Below are 21,788 nucleotides of genomic sequence, written 5' to 3' on the forward strand. Positions count from 1 at the left end.
TGCACTCTTTCCATCTTAACAATATCCTTCTTGTAGCAGGGTGACAGGGGCAGACACAGTACTCCAAAAAGAGCCTCATCAACATAAGCGATATTTATGTTCAAACTGGTCCTTTCCGAACAGCAGGAGTCCAGGTAAAAGTAGACTGTACATTCGGAACGAGAGGAGAAATATGAATATTGATGTCTGGTACTCACTTGGTGGCAAGAAGCATATTTTTTCGGGCATGGAGCTCAGTGGGGTCTGAATGCTGTCTGGTCAAGAACTCTGCTGCTGCTTTCGCGGGGAACTCAGTCTCACAAACATACCCAAAATCCCTGGCCAAGTGCACAGCCTCTCCTGCAAGACACAAAACAGAGACTGGAGTGAGTGAAGTTGTTCAGCATCTGAGCAGAGTAACCAAATATAATAAACATGAAATCAAAGAAATACAGCAGCCAATTGTCCTCGGTCATGATTCATGCAGACTGGCAGGACATTGCTTTGAGTTTCAAGCACTCACCCTATCCAATACTAAGACAGGGCATCTCATTACCACTGCTGCAAAAATTCTAGACTTATAAAAATCTCCAGGCACAAGTTCTACCCAGTGTAGAAACAAGGAACTGCAAATGCTAATTTACAAAAACAAAGACAACAAAAAAAAAAAGACACAAAGTGCAGGAGTAACTCAGCAGGTCAGCCTGACCTACTGAGTTACTCCAATACTCTGTGTCCATTTTATTTTACCCTGTGTGCTGCGTTTCACTTAATAGTCACCTATTCACCCATCACCCTACCTTTGCCCTTCTCTGGACCTTCTTTGTCCCACCCCATTCCTAACACATGTATCAAAGTCCAAGTGCAAGTTGTAATAATCCTTCACCTCTCCCAATACCTGTTTTTCTCGATCTGTTTATGCTCGTTCACCCTCTCCACAATTCTGTTTTTAGCTTAATTGTTCAATATTCTCCCAGACTTCGTTCCCAAAGACTGAGCCATTTTCCCCATTTTCACGGTCCTCCTCAAAATCTGTATCATGGACATTGCTTTCAATAATCTTCCCTCATGCTTCACCGCATTCCTAATTACTGTTTATTCCTCCTTCCTCTTGTTCCTCTTGAAATATGTTGATATATAACCACTTTTGCTTTTCTTATAAAGAAGATTCCTCCTAGCCATAGCTGCGAACCAACCGGTAGGATTGTCACCATCCAATTTAATCCCAGCCTTGACTTTTCCCTTGCTAATGCATTTGAAGCCAACACCATGTTGTCTCAGAAAGGCATTCTTTATTTAAATGATCATGGGCAAACCTGGGATTGCAACAGGACTGAATCACAAGCAGGAAACAAGGGAAAATTGAGACATAAGAGACTGCCAATTCTGGAATCTTGAGTAAAGAACAAACTACTGCAGCATAGTAGCAAGGAGTCTAGGTTACAGAGCCACTATGGAAATTATAAGCCCCTATTGAGTTTTGACCTATTGTGTATATGTCATTCTGAAAACCCGGATGGATGTGACACACCTTCATTTTAGAGAAGGTGCATTGGTGACAATGCAAGCAAAACTAAGGAAACAGGATCTTTTTATGCTCAAAGAATGAATCCTTGAGGGAGCACTTAGCAAAGGGTGGCACAGTGCCGCATTTGGTAGAGATGCTGCCTAAAGCGCCAGAGACCCGGGTTCAATCCCGACCAGGTGCTCCCTTTTCATCCCACATCTCAAAGACATGCAGGTTTGTAGGTTAATTGGCCTCTGTAAATTGCCTGGATGTGTAGGGAGTGGATGTGAAGTGGGATAATGCAGAGCAGATGATCAGTGTAAGAAAATAACTGCAGATGCTGGTACAAATCGAAGGTATTTATTCACAAAATGCTGGAGTAACTCAGCAGGTCAGGCTGCATCTCTGGAGAGAAGGAATGGGTGACGTTTTGGGTCGAGACCCTTCTTCAGACTGATGTCAGGGGGGCGGGACAAAGGAAGGATATAGGTGGAGACAGGAAGATAGAGGGAGAACTGGGAAGGGGGAGGGGAAGAGAGGGACAGAGGAACTATCTAAAGTTGGAGAAGTCAATGTTCATACTGCTGGGCTGCAAGCTGCCCAAGTGAAATATGAGGTGCTGTTCCTCCAATTTCCAGTGGGCTTCACTATGGCACTGGAGGAGGCCCATGACAGAAAGGTCAGACTGGGAGTGGGAGGGGGAGTTGAAGTGCTCAGCCACCGAGAGGTCAGGTTGGTTAAGGCAGACTGAGCAAAGGTGTTGAGCGAAACGATCGCCGAGCCTGCGTTTGGTTTCGCCGATGTAAAGAAGTTGACATCTAGAGCAGCGGATGCAATAGATGAGGTTGGAGGAGGTGCAGGTGAACCTCTGTCTCACCTGGAAAGACTGTTTGGGCGGTGGGATGGAGTTGAGGGGGGAGGTAAAGGGACAGGTGCTGCATCTCCTGCGGTTGCAGGGGAAAGTGCCCGGGGATGGGGTGGTTTGGGTAGGAAGGGACGAGTGGACCAGGGAGTTACGGAGCGAACGGTCTCTGCGGAACGCAGAAAGGGGAGGGGACGGGAAGATGTGGCCAGTGGTGGGGTCCCGTTGTAGGTGACGGAAATGTTGGCGGATGCTTTGTTGGATACGCTGGCTGGTGGGGTGGAAGGTGAGAACGAGGGGGATTCTGTCCTTGTTACGAATGGGGGGAAGGGGAGCAAGAGTGGAGCTGCGGGATGTAGAAGAGACCCTAGGTAGAGCCTCATCGATTATGGAAGAGGGGAAGCCCCGTTTCCTGAAGAATGAGGACATCTCTGATGCCCTAGTGTGAAACACCTCATATGCGGCAGATGCGGCATAGACGGAGGAAGTGGGAGTAAGGGGATAGACTTTTTGCAGGACACAGGGTGCACATGATCAGTGGTCAGCATGGACTCAGTGGGCCTGTTTCCATACTATATAAAAGCTTCAGGATTTGATAAGTTAACAGGATTAAACCCTTTGACATCTCCTTGCATTACTGAAAAGAGAGAGGAAAAGTAGGTCATTTTGGTTAAGTAAGTGCACCAAAGCATAGTGAATGTGAGGAAATGGCATGGACAGAGTTAATGAGGGCAAAATGCTGGAAAACCAGGACCCTCAAGCTTGCTCCAAATTTTAATGAGACCAGAGCTGAGACCAGTACTAAAATGCCTGAAACCAATTTAATCCAGACTTAAGCTCATATAATTCATATGGCTAAGACAGATAGTTTTAGAAAGCGACCATATCATTTAAATGAAACATCATCATTTTTGTGTTTGACTACTAGTTTACTTAAAAATAAACAAGTTAGTATTTAAATCTGCTGGCTTGGACACCATGGAAAAGGCACTTTATACTCTTGCCTTTCAAATCTATCCCCAACCTTTTTCAGAAAAAAAATAATGCCTTAGATTTGGTATGGCAGTAAAAGAGAAATTAAGTGGAAAAAGAAAATTTTATATGCCATAACTTTAAAAGTGCATATAAACTATTAATTATTCCAGTCACTCAATAGTTAGGTTTAACAACTACCATAAAAATATATCTTGGTATTTTCATTATCTGCTTTTTATTTTATTGCAAAACCAGAATGTTTGCAGTTAAAATGTAAGTCAAAGTCTCGTTGTCTTATTCTGCCATCTTCCCAAGACAATTTCATAAAGTTCGAACATGTAATAAAATTAATGCTCGAAATTAACTGCTTAAGTTTCTCTGCTCATTCTTTGGACACCTTACATATTTGGCTTCAAGTCGAAACAAATTAAATCATTGATATTTACAAATCATTTATGACTATGGTTATGATATGCGCATTAGATGCACGATTCGTCCATGCCTGTGAAAATTAGTTTTAGTTTTAGCTTTAGTTCAGAGATACAGCATGGAAACAGGCCTTTTTGCCCACTGAATCCACGCCCACCATCGATCACCCCTTCACCATAGTTCAATGTTATCCCACTTTCATATCCACGCTTCTCTTGAACAACCTTTCCTGACTCGACCCAGACTTTAGACTGCTCAGGTCAAACCAAGTGCAGAAGCAGTGAGTCTGTTCTTTTCAGTGGAGAGGAATAGCCATGAGAGACCATTGTTATTATTAGAGCAATTTATTTTTATTTAACTTTTATTAAAGTGTTTTGGCTGCTTCTGAATTCCAAGAATATTCAATAGTTTAAGAGGCTTTTGACATCCAGGTAAGCTTATGGTCATGATTTAGCCAGTGGTTAAAGTTCTTCCAGCTCTTTTGTAAATGACCCTCACCACAGAGGATTGGGCCTAAGCTAAACAGCAGGTTGACAGTAGTGGTCCTCAAAAGACAACTACATACTTACCTCACATATCAAAGTCAAGTGCAGACAACAAGCTACAATCTGTAACCTCTGGCTCATTATGTTCTTCTATTACTGTTTTGCTTTACTATTTTTCACTGCTACTGTGCACTCCCTCGTCCAAGTTTCAGTTTGTATCCTCTTCGACATAGCTACCCCAGCCCTTTGTGAGAAGGAAGCAACATATTCTTATTACTGAAATGAAAATAATGGCCAAATAGCAAATACAAAAAAGTATATCAGAAAGCAAAAAGCTGCAGATGCTGCAAAGGTGAAATAAAAAAGAAAATTCTGGAAGTCCTAAGCAAGTCAGGCAGCGACTGTGAAAAGAGAAACAACTAGCATTTCAGTTCCAGGACCCCAATCAGAACAAAAATGAGCGAGAGGCTGCAACTACTTTAGCTAATTATTCAATTGCCACAACTGTAGAGGCCTAGTCGATTGATTTGTAAACCAAAGTTCTTATCCACCTCAGCAGCAAGCACATTTAATCAAGTAATGAAAGAATCTTGGCACAAAACATTGGGATCAGCAATATTAAGCACAGAATGACCAGATTGTTGGAAAAATCTGTCCAATTCATTCACTCAGGGATGGAAGTCTGCTGTCCTGACCAGATCTGGCCTCATATGATTCCAGACCTACCAACATTTTTTTGCCACATAACTGCATTCTAAAATTACCTAGCAAGCCATTCAGTTCAAGAACTAAGGATCAACAGTGAGAGTAATGACCATATCCAGTGCACACATATGGAGAAAACACTTGTGCATTTCTGTTAAGTTCTGTCTGAGTAAGCAGCGTTATTGTTTTGCCAAAACCATCAGTCAACAAAAGTAATCACTGGAGTTTATTGTTTCATGATAAACTCCTTCAAATTGTCCTCCTTTCTGGAACTGAACGTTTGCCATTTATGACAAATCAAAATGTACAGTAACTGTCCCTTTCCAACAGTTTCAATTGGGCTCTCAAAAATCAATTTTGGAAAACTGTCACTGAAAAGTAAACAGAGAAATACATTGTAATCTCCCGTTATAAGGCCTCCACGGATTATTACATATATATATATATCACCCCTTAGCGTTAAAATAGCTGGTTGCATCTCCCAGTTTTTCTGATGTCTGTAATAAATGATCAACAATAAATATTCAGCAAGTGAAATTCGCTGTCCAGAAAAAGGATATACTGGAACTGAAAGCACTCAGTATGATCTGTGACTAACTAGGAGATGACACCATTTCTCAGCTATTCACATGAACCAAAAGAAAAAAATATTTTGAATAAAACAGCCAAAAGAAGGACCAGCTGAACACATTGGCTTGTATTCAGACTGATTTTAATGTAGATCAAAACAAACAGAGTGAACAGAATATCACAGTTTGAGATGCTCTCACTGAACGGGGAATGATTGTAAATAAGCTTAGGTTCTCATAACTTCAGTGTAGGAAGGAACTACAGATGCTGGTTTAAACCGATGATAGACACTAAAAACTGGAGTAATTCAGCAGGTCAGGCAGTATCTCTGGAGAAAAGGAATGTGTGATGTTTCAGGTCAAGACCCTTCTGAAGAATTCCTTTCCTTTTCCCATTCCTTTTCTCCAGAGATGCTGTCTGACCCGCTGAGTTACTCCAGCTTTTTGTGTCTATCTTCTCATAACTTTAGGCTCTTTTCCAAAACTGAGAAAATCATTTCAAAATATACGAGAGAAATCGAATTTTTTAATTTATCCCAACTCAATCTCAACTTCGTGAAACCAGAGATGGGTTCAAAAGGCAGAAACAAAAGGAATAACAGATAGAAAGTGCAGCATTTTCTCATCTTATTTACAATGATTGCCCTTTTACTGTAAATGTATCTAACTATTCACACTAATTCACTCAAAATTAATTATTCACACACTATTCATTCAAAATGCGCAATTTAACCAGAATATGACACTATACCTATTCCAGTTGGAATTTAGGCAGGTTTCAGGGCAACAGATGTAAAGTTTGGGTTCAATCAGATGATATACTTGCTCAATCAGTTGTCAGCTACTAACTTTAAGGGCTGATGGCAACTTGGAAAAAAAATCCAGGCTGCAGCTCAGCGTTAGAGACCCGTCCAGGATTAACATCCACAGTGCTCACTCCCAATCTACCCAAAACATGTCCAAACCTCTTCACAAGACGAGGACACAAGGAACTGTAGTGCTGGATTCTTGAGTAAAACACAGTGCTGAAAAAGGACCCTGACCCAAAACGTTGCCTGTCAATTCCCACCAGATTTGCTGAGATACTCCAACACTTTGTTTTCCTCGAAAGAAGAACTCTAATAACAGGGCATCTATTTGATACCTCAGTTACATGGGATTTAAATAAGGTCCAAGTTAAGTTTGCCTGTCTTCTCAAATGTAATAGGATTCAAACCAAATACATTAGCAATGTTTTACCCAGTTGAAACTTAAATCATTTCCCATGGATGGAATTTGAACAGTTCCCAAATACTTATCGGTAAATAATTTAAAACAACTTTCAGAGTTGATGAAGTAGCAACCAGAAGAAACTGGTCCCAGTCTAAGGTCGCGTAAATTTGTCAAGGGATAAGAGAAAACAAATTCAGAGCAATTAATTCAACATAGTCTCTGGGTATCATTCGGCACATATTGGCACATTTATTTTGGAAATAAATATGTTTGTATCTTTCTGAATCCATTATTAGAACAGAATTTAATAGATCATGGTGAACAACTATTTGTCGTGCTGGTATATTCTCCTCACCTACTTTCACAGAAAAAAATAGGAATGATTAGGGAGACATTGACTGTGTCCTTTACCCTTTTCCCACAGATTTACAATATGTAGCTTTGGTAACATGGTCCATTTACCTTGATTTAACATTTGCTTTTAACATGCAAGCACTAAAGACACTAAGGATAATTTAAAGTGTAAGAAAATAACTGCAGATGCTGGTACAAATCGAAGGTATTTATTCACAAAATGCTGGAGTAACTCAGCAGGTCAGGCAGCATCTCTGGAGAGAAGGAATGGGTGACGTTTCGGGTCGAGACCCTTCTTCAGACTGATTTCAGGGGGGCGGAACAAATGAAAGATATAGGTGGAGACAGGAAGTTAGAGGGAGAACTGGGAAGGGGAGGGGGGGGGAAAGAGAGGGACAGAGGAACTATCTAAAGTTGGAGAAGTCAATGTTCATACCGCTGGGCTGCAAGCTGCCCAAGCGAAATATGAGGTGCTGTTCCTCCAATTTCCGGTGGGCCTCACTATGGCACTGGAGGAGGCCCATGACAGAAAGGTCAGACTGGGAGTGGGAGGGGGAGTTGAAGTGCTCAGCCACCGGGAGATCGGGTTGGTTAAGGCAGACCGGGCGAAGGTGTTGAGTGAAACGATCGTCGAGCCTGCGTTTGGTTTCGCCGATAATTGAAACCTCATTTATTGAACAGGAAAATGCCAGATTCAGGTTATACGCCCTTTTAAATTACCTACCTTGTTTTTTCCAACAATAAATTCATGTGGGTGGAACACATTTTGGTCCATTTCCCACCCATTAGACAATGAAAACATTTCTCACTGAAACCAAACTAATCCCTCTAAAAATTTTGGGAGGTACCAGAAGAGACACCATAAAGACTTCTCTAAAATTAATTCTCCTTAGCAACCAAACAGTAACTGAACCCAAAGTCAGTGCTGGTTATTTTAGCACTTGGTAGATGGATGCTGCACCAAAATGTAGACATTTTTACCAAGTTTTGCAAGTATGTTTGGAAGTTGCAGAGCCAAACAATTAACTAGCATAGATAATATAAATTTGACTACAGCTATTTAAAAATCAGTGTGAACTGTGGAGGTTCTGGGCATTCAGGTTGCCTGGTAAACATTATTATAAAGATGGCAATTTTGAATTTGCAAACATTTCAAAATTGGAACTGCAGAACTAGTACTTTCTCAAACAAATGATGAACTGTGTAACTATAAGACCCTTTGTGAGAACACATAATGAAGGTCAGACCTCCTGGTTCTGAACAAGGTATTTTGTTTGTTGAAGTTACAAAGAGATTGGAGAAACGCTACTCCAGCATCCACAGAGATCATAAAAAGTCACAAATTTAGGAGCAGAACCCAAAATCAAGAGAGACCATTAGTACTTATACAATTATAGTAAAGTATTGGCATTGACTGCAATTTTGGCATCTTCCTCAATCAAATGTAACTTATTCATGCACACTTCAACATAGTGACAAATTCAATCTAAGTTATTGAATGCACAACATATGGGTGGGCATGTAAGAGAGCCACAGCAATGGAGATAACTTCTAAATACACCAAGGAATTTTGGTAATTTAATGAAGTGTGTGGCCATGTGAGTGCAACAAATTAACCAAAGTCATATTAGTGAGTGAGTTTGGTGAGGAAGGCAAGTCAGGTGGGGAAAGCCAAAAGTGCCGAAAGCATGAACCACCTCAGTTTCCTCCTGAGATCCCCCACCATCAGAGAAGCCAGTCATCTGACAATTCAATTCATTCAAAGTGAATTCAAGGCACAACTGAGAACCTTGAATACAGCAAACACTACAGAACCAGACAACATTGCAGCAGTAGTATGGAAGACATGTATCCAGAGCTAGCTGTAACTCCAGCCAAACTGTTTCAGTGCAACTACAAAACTGTGGAATATTGCCCAGCTATATCCTATCCACAAAACTCAGGACAGATAAAATCCAGTTAGTTACTGCCAAATCTGTCTGCTCTAAATTGTTGGCAATATGATGGAATGTCTTCTTGACAGTAAAGTTTAGTGAGAAAGGTAAGGCAGGAGGGGAAAGCTGGAACCAATCTCCCATCACAATTTAGAGCAGCAAAATGCTTTAAATATAAAAAAAATTAAAGAGCACATAAGTACAGCATGCAATGTAACACACAGATGCTCAACCAAGGAGCTTCTCAATTAGATAAATTGAAAAAACAAATAACAATGCCATGAAGCAATGAGTTGTATATCGCTGAAGCTGGCAAAAGCCTAAACAGTGATTTAAACAGTTCTCATGCTGCTATCATCACATTGTGATATAATGAAAATATAGTAATAAATAATAATAATAATAATAAAAACCTTTATTGTCGTTGCAACAGGTACAACGAAATTAAAAATAGCAATCCTGACAGTGCGTAACACGAAAAGTAAAACATATATGCAATAACATATTGCAATTGCAGTAACATATTGCAGTGATTTTACAATTAAAGGGACAGTTAATGTCCAACACTGTATAATGAAATGAACATCAATAGTTGTTGACCGTTCAGTCTTGGACAGAAATATATACATAAAAAGTTACAGCAAAGTGCCAATTGAAAAATAAATGAATCTGAAGACATATCCTGGTAAAATACTGAATATGCAAGGTCAGATATAAAATATATTTTCTTACAATAGACGTTACCTGTTATAAAAGCTCAACGCACCAACAGGTCAACTCAATGAGAAATGACAGGCTTAAAGAAGGTCAAGTGACCAAGTCACCCTCTTCATGTCATGTGGCATTGCCATTGTGTCAAATAGAACACATCAGAGTGGAGCTGATGGACAATCAGCAGCAGCACAAATGCACACCAACTCCATCTCTAGCCCTGTCATCTGGCACGACACTCTTGCCAGTGAAAAATCCAGCCGTGGGATCAGACCTTCAGTGAGTAGCGGAGAAGAGCATGCAGAAGGTAGGCATTCCCAAAAAAAGAAGTGCCAGTCTGTCAAAGCTAGGGCACAGGGCAATGTGCTTTCTTGAATCAAAACAGCGTGGAATAGAAAGAAAGACACAGTGCTGGAGTAACTCAGCAGGTCAGGCAGCATCTCTGGAGAATATGGACAGGCGACGTTTCGGATCGGGACACTTCTCCAGAGATACTGCCTGACCCATTGAGTTAATCCAGCATTTTGTGTTGTGTAAACTGGCATCTGCAATTACTTGTGTCTGCAATAGAAAAAATCAAGACACTCTACAGCACACAGCACACATTCTAAGGCCATGGTTCTGCAGTCCTATCACAACTAGATAAGAATGGTAGTAAATAGACAAAAGGAGGAGAATTCAAAGATATCCTGATATTCACTGCTGGTGGGACCCAAGATGTGAGTGCTGAAGGCAAGGCTGAAACAATTGCAATCACATTCAACCAAAAGTGTCGATTGCATCATCTGCCTCAGTTTCCTTCTGAGAGCCTAACCATTACAGAAACCAGTCATTAGATAATTCAATTCAATCCATGTGAAATTAAGGCAGGGCTAACACCTTGGATATAGCAAAAAGCTATAGATCCAGGTAACGTCCTAGCAGTAGTACTGAGGACTAGCATCCAGAGCTAGGTACACCTCCAGCCAAACTGTTTCAGTACAACGGCATAACTGTGGAAAATTGCCCGGCTATATCCTATCCACAAAAATCAGGACAAATATAATCCTACTAGTTACTGCCAAATCAGTCTATTCCAAATTGTTGGTAATATGATGGAAAGGTTTTTTTGACAGCTATCAAGTGACACTTAATCATCAATAACCTGTTTGCCAATGTAAATCTGACTTTCACCAGGATTGAAACCTGCAAACTTGGACAAGAGCTGAATTGCAGAAGCCAGGAGAAAGTGACTACTTGACATCAAGGCAGTGACTAAGAGCCAATAATTTCACAATGTTGAATTCAATTTGCAACTTCTTAGAAAGTGAAGCAGACTGTCCTTACATGCAGCAAGACCTGGACAGCATGTAGGCACATGTTGATAAGTGATAAGTAACCTGTGCACCACTAAAGTGCCAGCTATTACCTTTTCCAACCAGAAAAGGTCCATCTACCCATAATTTAATTGATGTTACTCTAATCTTTGCTCCCATCATCAACATCCTGGTAACCAGAAACTCATTTGGACCTGTCACAAACTTTCAGTGGTTCCAAGAGTGGATCAGAGACAGTTGCCTCTGGCAGCTGACTCATCTCCTATTACCACAAATTCTTTCCACTACTTTCAAGGAACTATCAAGGGTGTGAAGGAATACTTTCCACTTGCCTGAACGTTACAATGCGTAAAAAGCTCAACATCAACGAGGACAAGGTAGTCCAGTTGACTGGCACCCCATCAACTATCTGAAACGTTGATGCCCTCCAGCATTGGCTGCATAATATGCCAACTATAAAATGCATTGTAGTTACTCACCGATGCTACTCCAACTCCATCTCCCTAATCACTATCTCCACCCAAAAAGGGACAAGGGCAGCAGGAGCACAGGAACACCACCGGTTGTATGTTCCCTTCCAAGTCACCTCAAATCCTAACTTAGAACTGTATTTCCATTCCTTCATCATTGCTGGGTCTAGATCCTGAAACTCCCTAACCAAGGGCACAGTGGGAATACCTTCACCAGAGGACCACGACATATGAACAAGGTAACCCACCACCACATGCACCTCAAGGGCAATTATAGATAGGGAATAAATGCTGGCCGTGCTACTGATTCCTGCATCATGAAGGATTGGCACAACCTGCGTGGCTTTATCAAAAATGGCTCTTCTTAATAAATAACTATACATGTGGGGTGAGCTTCAAACTCTGAAATATTTCATGAATTGTCCATGAAAGTACAAGTTTTGCACTTCTACCAATAAATCATACTTTAATATGGTCAATATTTTAATTTTCTAACACGTTTAAAATTGAGATCTTATCATTTAAGGACCTATGTTCTATGGCCTGTCTTAATTAATATCAGGTGTTGTTAAATTAATGTAATTTAAGCAGCATAAGGAATTATCTTCACCTTCTCAAATCTCCATCTTGGGGAACTCCTTATAAGCAAACACAGTGACATGGGGAATAGATTTACTACCTCAGAGCTCCAGCAAACTGGGCTAAATGCTAACCTCTGATGTTTATGTGAAGCTTGCACATTCTCCCTGTGGCTGCTTTGATTTCCCCCAGGCACTCTAGTTTCTTCCCACACAACAAAGATTTATTGTAGACACAAGGAGTTGCAGATGCTGGTTTACAAAAGAAGACACAAAGTGCTGGAGTAACTCAACAGGTCAGGCAGGATCTGTGGAGAAACCGGATAGGCGACATTTTGGGTCAGGACACTTCTTCGGAGATGCTGCCTGACTCCAGAACTTTGTGTTATTTATTTGTAAATCAGCATCTGCAGTTATTTGTGCCTGCAATAGAAAAAAATTGAGACACTCTATAGAAGAGTCCTGACCCAAAAGATCGCCTAACCATTTTCTCTGAAACAATTATTGGTTTGCTCTCTGGTCACTGGAAATTATCCATGGTGTGTAAATAAATTGTAGAATCGGGGAGAATTGATGCAAATGGCGAGAGGGGAGAGGGGAAGAATGTTTCCATCTGCACCTTCCCTTTTGCTCTACCTATTGTAGAACTTGGCCTGATTGTACTTATGTACAGTTTTATCTGATTTGATTGAATAGCGTGCAAAACAAAGCTTTTCACTATACCTCAGCAGCTATGACAATGATAAAACAAAACCTAAACTATAAAGCAGAAAATTATAATCTACTTAATACATATTCGTACATACAGGCGGTTACTGTGAACTCTTTTTTCATTCAATGTTCTCCCAGTTTCTCAGCAATTTGCATTTTCAACAGCAGTTGTATGGGGAAAAGAAGTTCAGATTTGCTGGAAGAACCATGACCTAGCGATGAAAGGTGAGATCAGGTTGGGTTGCTCATTTCCAGGTGACGTGGACATGATGGGCCAAAAGACCTGCTATTGAGCACAAAATTTTCCGATTCTATTACTCTGTATCTTTAATCTCAGTTAATCTGTATAAATTGGTAATCTCTAAATTGAAATAGCTCTCTTCAAATTATCTGACCTTGGTATTTTTGGCATTAAATTCCAAATTTGTTGCATGTTTCCATTATTGTTTTAATGATAGAAACGTTTGAATCTTTTTCCTGCAAAAACTGGTTTTCCACTATAAAAGTTTCCTTTGATGGCAGCAATCAAAAAGTTACGGTCAGGCAGCAGAATTAGGTTTGGCTCCTTCCCATTGACCTGTGTAATGAGTCCATTTAACTTGCTCTGGATCCTCATGTGCTTTAACAGTGCAAAGGTTTGATATAAAACAATTTGTGACAGGCTGTTCATGTCTTGTTGCATACCTAAGACATTGCTGTTGGACTTTGCAGAATCAAGCTGTTGTTTGAATCTCAAAACTAATTAGTTGACACATGAAGTCATAACGATATTAATACTTTCTGTGTGTTATGTGCCTGTTTGGGTTTGCAGATTCAAAAGATAGAAGCATACTGACTGCTGTCTTCAAGTGTCTGTTGAAAGTTCCCTTACCTTCGACGAGTGAGGTGAGTAAGGTGACATTGGCTGCTTTGCGCCTTCCTGCAGGCAAGTTCAGTCCAATCTTTTCCAACTTTTCTCTCAAGGATCGACCACCATTTTTTGACTTTGCCCTAAGGAAAGCAGACATGCGTTTAAATCAAGTGCACAAATGGAACAGCAACAACGTTTTCTCGGTATATCCACATATTTAGTTGCCTTCCGTTAGATGCAAAGTTAAACAGCTCATTATTGCTTTGAAACTTTTCAATTTCCATGTTTCTTGTACCTCCTTCCTTTCAACCTGCATCTCACTCTACTTTTCCATGTTGTATCTTTTTTAAACGTTTCCCTCTTTATCCTCTTTTCTATTCCCCTTCCCTTTTATCTTCTAACCTCAATGTCTCTTGTGGTTATTTTTTTCTCTCTGATGTAGTACAATTTCATCTTTCTCAACCTTTCTCTTTGACTCCAACTCTCATTCAATCACAGGTTTTTACCTCCCTCCTCCACTCACCTCCTCAGCACTCCTCCGAGTAGTGATGCATTCAGACACTCTGGAGGCGATAAACGTCTTTGAACTTCTCCCACGGTCACCTTGTACTTGGAAGTGGAGCTGAGCAACGACAGGCGGCCTGGGACTGAGCAAAACACTTCATTTGGGTTTGTCACTCCTCCTATTGAGCCATCCTTTTGTATGTTCAAAGAAAGTGAACTGCCGTTGGCTTTAATCGGCATTGGAACTGCAACAAAGCAAAATATGTCACGATAGAATGCAGTGCATGAAACTTTGAAAGCACTCTCACAGAAACAATGGTTAACATTGAATGGGTGAAGCAAAATGAAAAATGTTTGTCAAAAATGATATGTGCCATTTGCATGTAGATTTTCATCTGATATGGAAAACATGTGGGACAATGGCCAGCCAAGGACGAAACGGAAGAAGGACAATAATTCCTGACTTTGGATTCATTAGTAAAATCACAGACTCACTTTCAAGTCCCAAACTGCCATCATATCCTCAAAGTCCTCAGTTGTTCGCCACTGGCATTCTTTTATTTCATATAACAACCATAAATAATAATAAAAAGTCCTCAAATAAATACTTTAAATGGACAGGGCATTTTGACTTTAGTCACTGCTTTCGGCAGAGTTGGAACAAAAGGACACTGAGATTTGTATTCCAGTGCCTTCTCCAGGTAAGTGCACAAACTTAATGATGCCAATTTGTGCGAGTCCAGAACATTGCCTCAAGGTACAAAATAATTATCTTTTACACATTTCACAGCTTCAGGACATTCCAAAGCATTCCACCTTCAATGAAATGCTCACTTGAAGTGTGATTTCCACTGTGACATAGGAAATGCCACAGCAAACTTTCACACGTTCCTGCAATTAAATAATGATTACAGTAGATAGTCTGAAGAAGGGTCTCAACCCAAAATGTCACCCATTCCCTCTCTCCTAGATGCTGCCTGACCTGCTGAGTTACTCCAGCATTTTGTGATACAGTAGATACAGTACAGTAGATAGTTTTTTTCTTCTGGATTTTAAGTGATGTTCTGGATTGCCCGGTTAAATGTATCTCTTTTTTATATAACACAAAACACAATTTTACATGTTATATAAAAACATCTATTTATATAACAATGCGTGTTTATTTTATTTTTGATATATGGCCATCATGGGAATTTTTGCACATCCCCAATTGTGCTTAATTTCCTTTTTGAGTTGCAGTGTTGGTGATGTTACTAACTGTGCTACTGGGAGATGCAGGATTCAGACCCAGCAATGATCAACGCCTGCATGGATGGTGCAGAATTCGGAGGCAACCCGTTGCCTTTGTCTTTCTTATTGATAGTGGCTGTGGGTTGGCAAATACTATTAGATGGCCCAAGCGAGGCATTGCAGTGCATTTTATCAATGACACACTCTGAAGCCACTGGTGGTGAAAGGACTGAATGTTTAGGGTGCAGGAGGAGTCCAATCAAACAGACTAATTCACCCTGAATGGTGTCGAATTTCTTGAGAGCTGTTTGTGCTGCATTCATCTCAGCAAGTGGTGATTATTCCATGCTTCGGATCTCTGCCTTCTCATCTTTTCAAGGCTGCACTCCTGGCATTAATCTTCATAGCTATTTGCTATCACTGCATCCAAAGAGTGAAGGGTTTACATCCTACATACAGATGGTCTCATAGCCCCTGAAAATACATGATATCCATGCTAATTTGCAGCTCCTCTTGGAGTCATCAGAAAACCTGGAGAGACCTGTCCCACATTGCAGCATCCTTCAATGTTTCACAAGTTAGATTCTGTGCCAAGTTAGATAGAGCCAGCACCAACCAGAAAGCAACATGGTCTTTAAGATGCTGGTTTAAGCAGTGTGGAGTGCCACCTAATTGCTGCTGGTTTGATGAGGAAATCACTTGGCAGCAAATGGTTACTGTGCTCTCAGCATTGCAATCAACAAGTATAGAGGAAAGTTCTCACCATTTGTGGGACTATCAACCCAATGGTTCAAATTGTGGGGTTTTTTGTCACATGTGTGAAGTGCAAATGCACAGTGAAATTCTTTTCTTTCAAGCAGTCCAGTAGAGTATTGCCATACTCAAGCACATCCACGATCAGCGAATGTACAGAAATGGTCCATTGTCCCCGCATGAAGAGCCACATATTTTGGTGCCATTTCCAAAGTCCAGTCCAGTTGTTATGAGCATTGCCTCTTTTCAGGCAAGCCTCAGGCTGCTGCGAGGCCTCCAGCCATTGCCTTCCTTGATCGTGTGGATCTACCTGCGAACCAACGTCCCTCTCCTCTCCCATCCACCTTTGTGCCCCAGGGGATCCTCGTGCAGTAAACCTCAAGGGCGCAGTTGGCCAGACCCTGGCTCCGTCTCCTCTCATGCCAGCCTCACTCCTCGCTGGTCGCGTCCGTCGTTGTTGCTAGCTCCATCCTCCCACTCTCTTGTCTTCGGGGGATCAGCGAGCTCTCCCTTCCAGACCGCAGTCCACCAGGTCAGCTGGGTCTTGCGTTTGGCCGCGGTGTACCAACTCTGCGGCTTCCCCCTAGTCTGCCAATTCCCTCCACCGACACTGCCTGACCTGCTGAGTTCCTCCAGCACTTTGTTTCTTGCTCAAGATTCCAGCCAGATATCTTTTAAATCCATTGAAGGCATCAAAGGTGATATTTTATTTTCCCTCCAACGCTTGTAATTCCATGCATGTTTGAGGTAATATTTATCTAAAATGTTGTCTAGTTTTTTGGTACCTACAGTATAAAACAAAATTACACTCTACTGAAAGGTGGGTTTAAATATTATGGATTATTACATGACAGAGAGGGTTGTAATTCATGTGAGAATTTCCACTCAGCAATTCTGCCTTAAGCAAATACTTGTGCAATAGATTTCTGCTTTTAAATCTATTTGGCTCTGTCACTGAGCTAGGATTCCAATTTGGAGTCACTGTGATACATATGAGGGAACAGAAGTATTTGGACAATTTGTTCCAGGGTTTGGTCACAGCTGGAGAGGTGCAGGGTCAAAATTTGGTTAATGTGTAGAGTTTAGAGTCTCACATAATATATTGCCTACTTGGTAACAGTCTTCTCCAGATGGCTTGAAATAGTAATGCCAGTCAGCATGGACTATATTTTGATCAACAAAAGAGGAAAGAAGTGGCAAGTGGTCCTGATTAAAAGCTCCAAGGGCCAAGAGTTAAAATTATATCAGGACTCTAAATGTTATAATCCATGGAATATTACCTAACCCGTCTGAATTTACATGCAAGCATACAAATTCTGAGCATAAGTCCACTCAAACCTTCAAGCCTCCTCCATCATTCAGTAAGATCATGGCTACCCCAAATGTAACAATTATGCCACATTATTGCCTACCTACAGTAAATCTTTACCCATTTTACCCAAACAAGAATCTATTTACCTCCAAAAAGGACACAATGCGATGGAGTAACACAGCTGGAGTAATTCAGATGAAGAAGGGTCCCGACCTGAAACATCACCTATCAATATTCTCCAAAAATGCTGCTGGACCCAATGTTACTCCAGCACTTTGTGTCTTGTTTTGTAAATGAACATCTACAGTCACTTGTTTCTCTATTTATCTCTGTCTTAACAATGTTCAAATGCTCTGCCTCACCTTTAAGGTAGAGAGTTCCAACAACTCATGACCCTCTGAGAAAGGAATATTTGCTTAATTTCAGTCATAAATGGTTGACCACTAAATTTTAGATAGAAATTCCGTGTTCTAGATTCTCCCTACAAGAGGAAACATCTTCTCCACATCCAACCTGTCAAGATCTGTCATGATTTTATGTTTCAATTAAGTCCCCCCTCACTCTTCCAAACTTTTATGGATACACACCTATTCTATTTAACCTTTCTTCACTGGACAACTCACCCATTCCCAGAATCAATCTAATTAACCTCCTCTGAACTGTTTACATTATAACATCCTTCTTTACATGAGAGCATTATCCCAGATATGGTTTCACTGACTTCCTAATTAATTGAAGTATAATCTTCTTTTTTCATTCCCCAGCAGGGAATGGGAAAAGTCACAGCGGCATGGAATAAAATGGTTGGTGCCTTCAAAGACAAGACAGGGACAGGATGGGCTGAAGGGCCTCCTCAATGCTCAGAAGGGCTTGTTTGTCATTGTTCATCTGCAGGGCACAATCCCCTTGCAGCATGGTGTTGCACTCTCACCATATGTATATACTTTAAGATGGAAACTCCATAATCCAGGTCAAGACTCCAGATGCCAGTAATGGAGCATTGCACTGTTGCTGGATATGCACACGCTTTGGAAATGGAGCTTTATAATCTAGACCAACACTCTGCAGTCCCGGAAATGAGGGAGCGGAGTACAGTCAGGGGAAAGACATACAGATTTTAGGACTGGACCCTATAATCCGGGCTAGTGTATTCTGGTGAAGGGACAATCAAAAGATGTGACTAAAGAATGGTGTGGGAGGCATTCCTTTACATGAGGTACCAGCACCAGGAAGAACCGATACACTCAGATAGATTTCACCTGAACTGGATTGGGAAGAGAGTCCGAGTGCAGAGAGAATAGAAAAATAATTTATGACTGAGGTGGAGTTGTGAATCTTCTACATGAGAGAACCTTTCGGGAGGTTTCAGGAGATGGCAGAGACGAGAGCAGATGCAGCAAACGCCATGCACTTTATATGTAGGATTTTAACATTCATATAGATTAGAATAAACAGGCTAGCACATGTCAGGAAAGTAATGAACTTCTTGTCTGTGTTCAGTTTTCTGCAACTGTATGTCCTGGAGCCCAACGAGTAGGCCACATTAGATGTAGCAATGACTCATGAGTAATAGCCTTGGGGAGCATGAACATGATTCTAATAGCAATTCATAACATCATAATAATAATAATAACTTTATTTGTATAGCACTTTTCATACATTTGAATGCAACCCAAAGTGCTTTCCACAAAAACACAGGTCTGAACAAAAATACAATTTAAAATAGTAAGGACATAGACAGTTAATAGCATAAAAAGCACAGATTTATATTGAAAAAAATAAACATTTGAGAGTATAAAAGGACGAAAAACAAAAACACTGAGGTCAAATACAGAGTCCCATATACTGTATGAGCCCACAAGCTGCTGAAGGGTATGCTGAGATAAATACAAGAGAATAAAGATAACTTTTACAATGTCATCAGAAGAAGTAAAGTCAGTTAAAAGCTTGACTGAAAAGATACTGTGAGTTCATCACAGAACTTGAAAGCAAGAAACCCAAACAGCTACAAATATTCTAGATCTAGGTACAGTTGACTTCAACAGAGCAAAGTGGAGACAACAACCTAGGCAAGTCTGATGATATGTAAAACAGATATGCGGCAGGTGTGCAAGAAATAATTCTTGCTGTTGTGGACAGGAGAAAGAAATGTTAGCTGTGAAGTGAAATGTGAAATTGCATTTCGGGAGGTCCGCTAAATCAAAGGAATACACAATTAAATGGCACGATATTGAAATGTGCAGGTAATAGAGAAAGTATGCCCTCAGATTGTGGGAGCTGGCAGGAAAGGTGCTTAAAAAGATATACAGGGAGCTCTCCAATATAACTAAAGCAGAGACTATGAGAGAAAGGAAGTTTCCCGAAGGTGCTCCAGTTTCCTCCCCTGTTCCAAAGATGAGTAGGTTGGTAGGTTGATTGGATATTGTAAATTCCTCCTACCCTTGGTCATAGTAGGGAAATTGTGCCGGAAATAATGGACATGTGAGACAGAATAGGTGAATGGCGGCGCTGCCCTAGCAGCTGCGGCTCACATGCGGTCCATTTGTCTTTATGTTTTTGTTGTTTTTTTTGTCTTAATTGTAGTTGTGATGTGGTGTTTTTGTGTTTGTGTACTATGTGTGTATGTGGGGGGGAGGGGGGGAACTGTAACATTGTAAATATGTGTCCCTTCCGAACGGAGACCCGACCTTTGTTTTCTGGGCCGTGTCTCCGTTCCTGCTGCGGCCTACCATCGGCCCAACTCCTGGAGCTGTCGGCCTCCAGGGCTCTGGTTCGCAGAGCCCGCGGATCGGACTTACCATCAGTGGAGCCGGCCGTCTTCGGAGGCTGCGGGAGCGGCTGCGACACGCCTTAGGCTCGGGCCGCGTGGATGCCGACATCGGGAGCTCCGGCAGCGGCAGCGGGTTCGCCCGCCCCGGATCGCGGGGCTTGGGTCGAGGACATTTCACCGTCTGGCGCGGCCTAAGATATGCCGCGGGATATTTCTCTGCTGGGCGGGGGCTTCAATGTCGGGAGCCACGACCGCCCCGACATGCAGCAACAGCGGCAGCAGCAGCGTGTTCGCCCGCCCCGGATCGGACTTATCATCGGCGGAGCCGGCCGTCTTCGGAGGCTGCGGGAGCGGCTGCGACTCGCCTTGGTCTTGGCCCGCTGTGGACCGTCCGGTGCGGCCTGCAACCACAACAACCTGACTGCGGGAGAAGACGGCAGGAGAAGGGAAAGACATTGTGGCCTTCCATCACAGGGAGGAGAGGACTGGAGGAGACTCACTGTGATGGATGTTTCTTTGATGGATGTTTCTTTTTTGTGTGTTTTTGGGGTTGGGTAATTTGAATGCCTATTTAATGCTTTTATTGTTGGACTGTGTTTTGGGTTTTTTTTGGGGTTGTGTAATTTTAATGCTTATTTAATGCTTTTATTGTTGGACTGTGGGTGACTGAATTTCGTTCAATATTGGATGACAAATAAAGCTAGCTTGAATCTTGAATCTTGAATCTTGAATGGATGGGATTGCACTGAGACCAAGACACATTAAAACAGCACAGTGAAGATGTACACGTGGTGGAGGTGGGTCTTTGTTGGTATTGTGTTATTCCAAGTACTCATGTGCACTTAATATTCGTGAGCACAATGGCTTCCTTCTTTGCCATAAGAAAATACACAAAATATAATTTGACACATAAACATGAACAACTGAAGAGGTAAGAGACAATATAAAACTGAAAGATAAAAAGCACAGAAAATTCCAAAAACAGCGTAAATTATGTTGACTTAGAGAGATACAAAGAACAAGCAACATTAACAAACTGGGGAGGGGGGGATCTACAAAAAGAATGATCAAAACTATGTCTTCAAAGGATATTAAAAATCAATACGAAATGTTTTACAATTATATTAAGAAAAGAAAGATTACCATAGCCTCTTGAAAACTGATCTTGTAAATAAAGAAATCATAGATATGTTGAATGAATATCAAGTGCGTATGAGTACTAGGAATAACACAATACCAACAGACCTACCTCCCTAAAGTGTACATCCTCTCTGTACTGTTTTGCTGTGTCTCTAAGCAGGAAATTGGACACGTGACCACTAGTATCTGGGCCAGGCACACTCACTTTAGTAGGCACATCATTAGTACGGAGGTCTTCCTTCAAACAGCATAAGATGGTCAGGGCCGGGAGACTCTGACTTTTGGCACACCATCTCTGGTTGAGTCCCTAAAGAATAATGCTTGAGTCCTGGAGACTGCCAAGCCGAGAGCAAACTATGGTTCTTGTGGACAACGGAGTCTGGACTCATAAATCACAGCCCTGGCCTGCACTCAATCTGCCAGCCAGTGCAG

At 41.4% G+C, this 21,788-nt stretch overlaps 1 protein-coding gene across 6 annotated transcripts in view; it reads right to left on the bottom strand.

The window, feature by feature from the left end:
• tfap2e (transcription factor AP-2 epsilon) overlaps positions 1 to 21,788 on the bottom strand; it is a 77,830-nt gene that overhangs the window by 15,400 nt on the left and 40,642 nt on the right. For 5 of the 6 annotated variants that reach the window (XM_078423459.1, XM_078423457.1, XM_078423458.1 and 2 more), the window contains 3 exons: positions 14,171 to 14,396; positions 13,669 to 13,787; positions 198 to 339 (listed from right to left, as the gene is read on the bottom strand). In XM_078423459.1, coding sequence (XP_078279585.1) covers positions 198 to 339; positions 13,669 to 13,787; positions 14,171 to 14,396 — 487 coding nt within the window. The remainder of the gene's footprint in view (positions 1 to 197; positions 340 to 13,668; positions 13,788 to 14,170; positions 14,397 to 21,788) is intronic. The other variant, XM_078423460.1, reaches the window with a different exon arrangement.

Source organism: Rhinoraja longicauda, chromosome 27, assembly GCF_053455715.1.
Source record: "Rhinoraja longicauda isolate Sanriku21f chromosome 27, sRhiLon1.1, whole genome shotgun sequence".
NCBI lineage: Eukaryota > Metazoa > Chordata > Chondrichthyes > Rajiformes > Arhynchobatidae > Rhinoraja > Rhinoraja longicauda.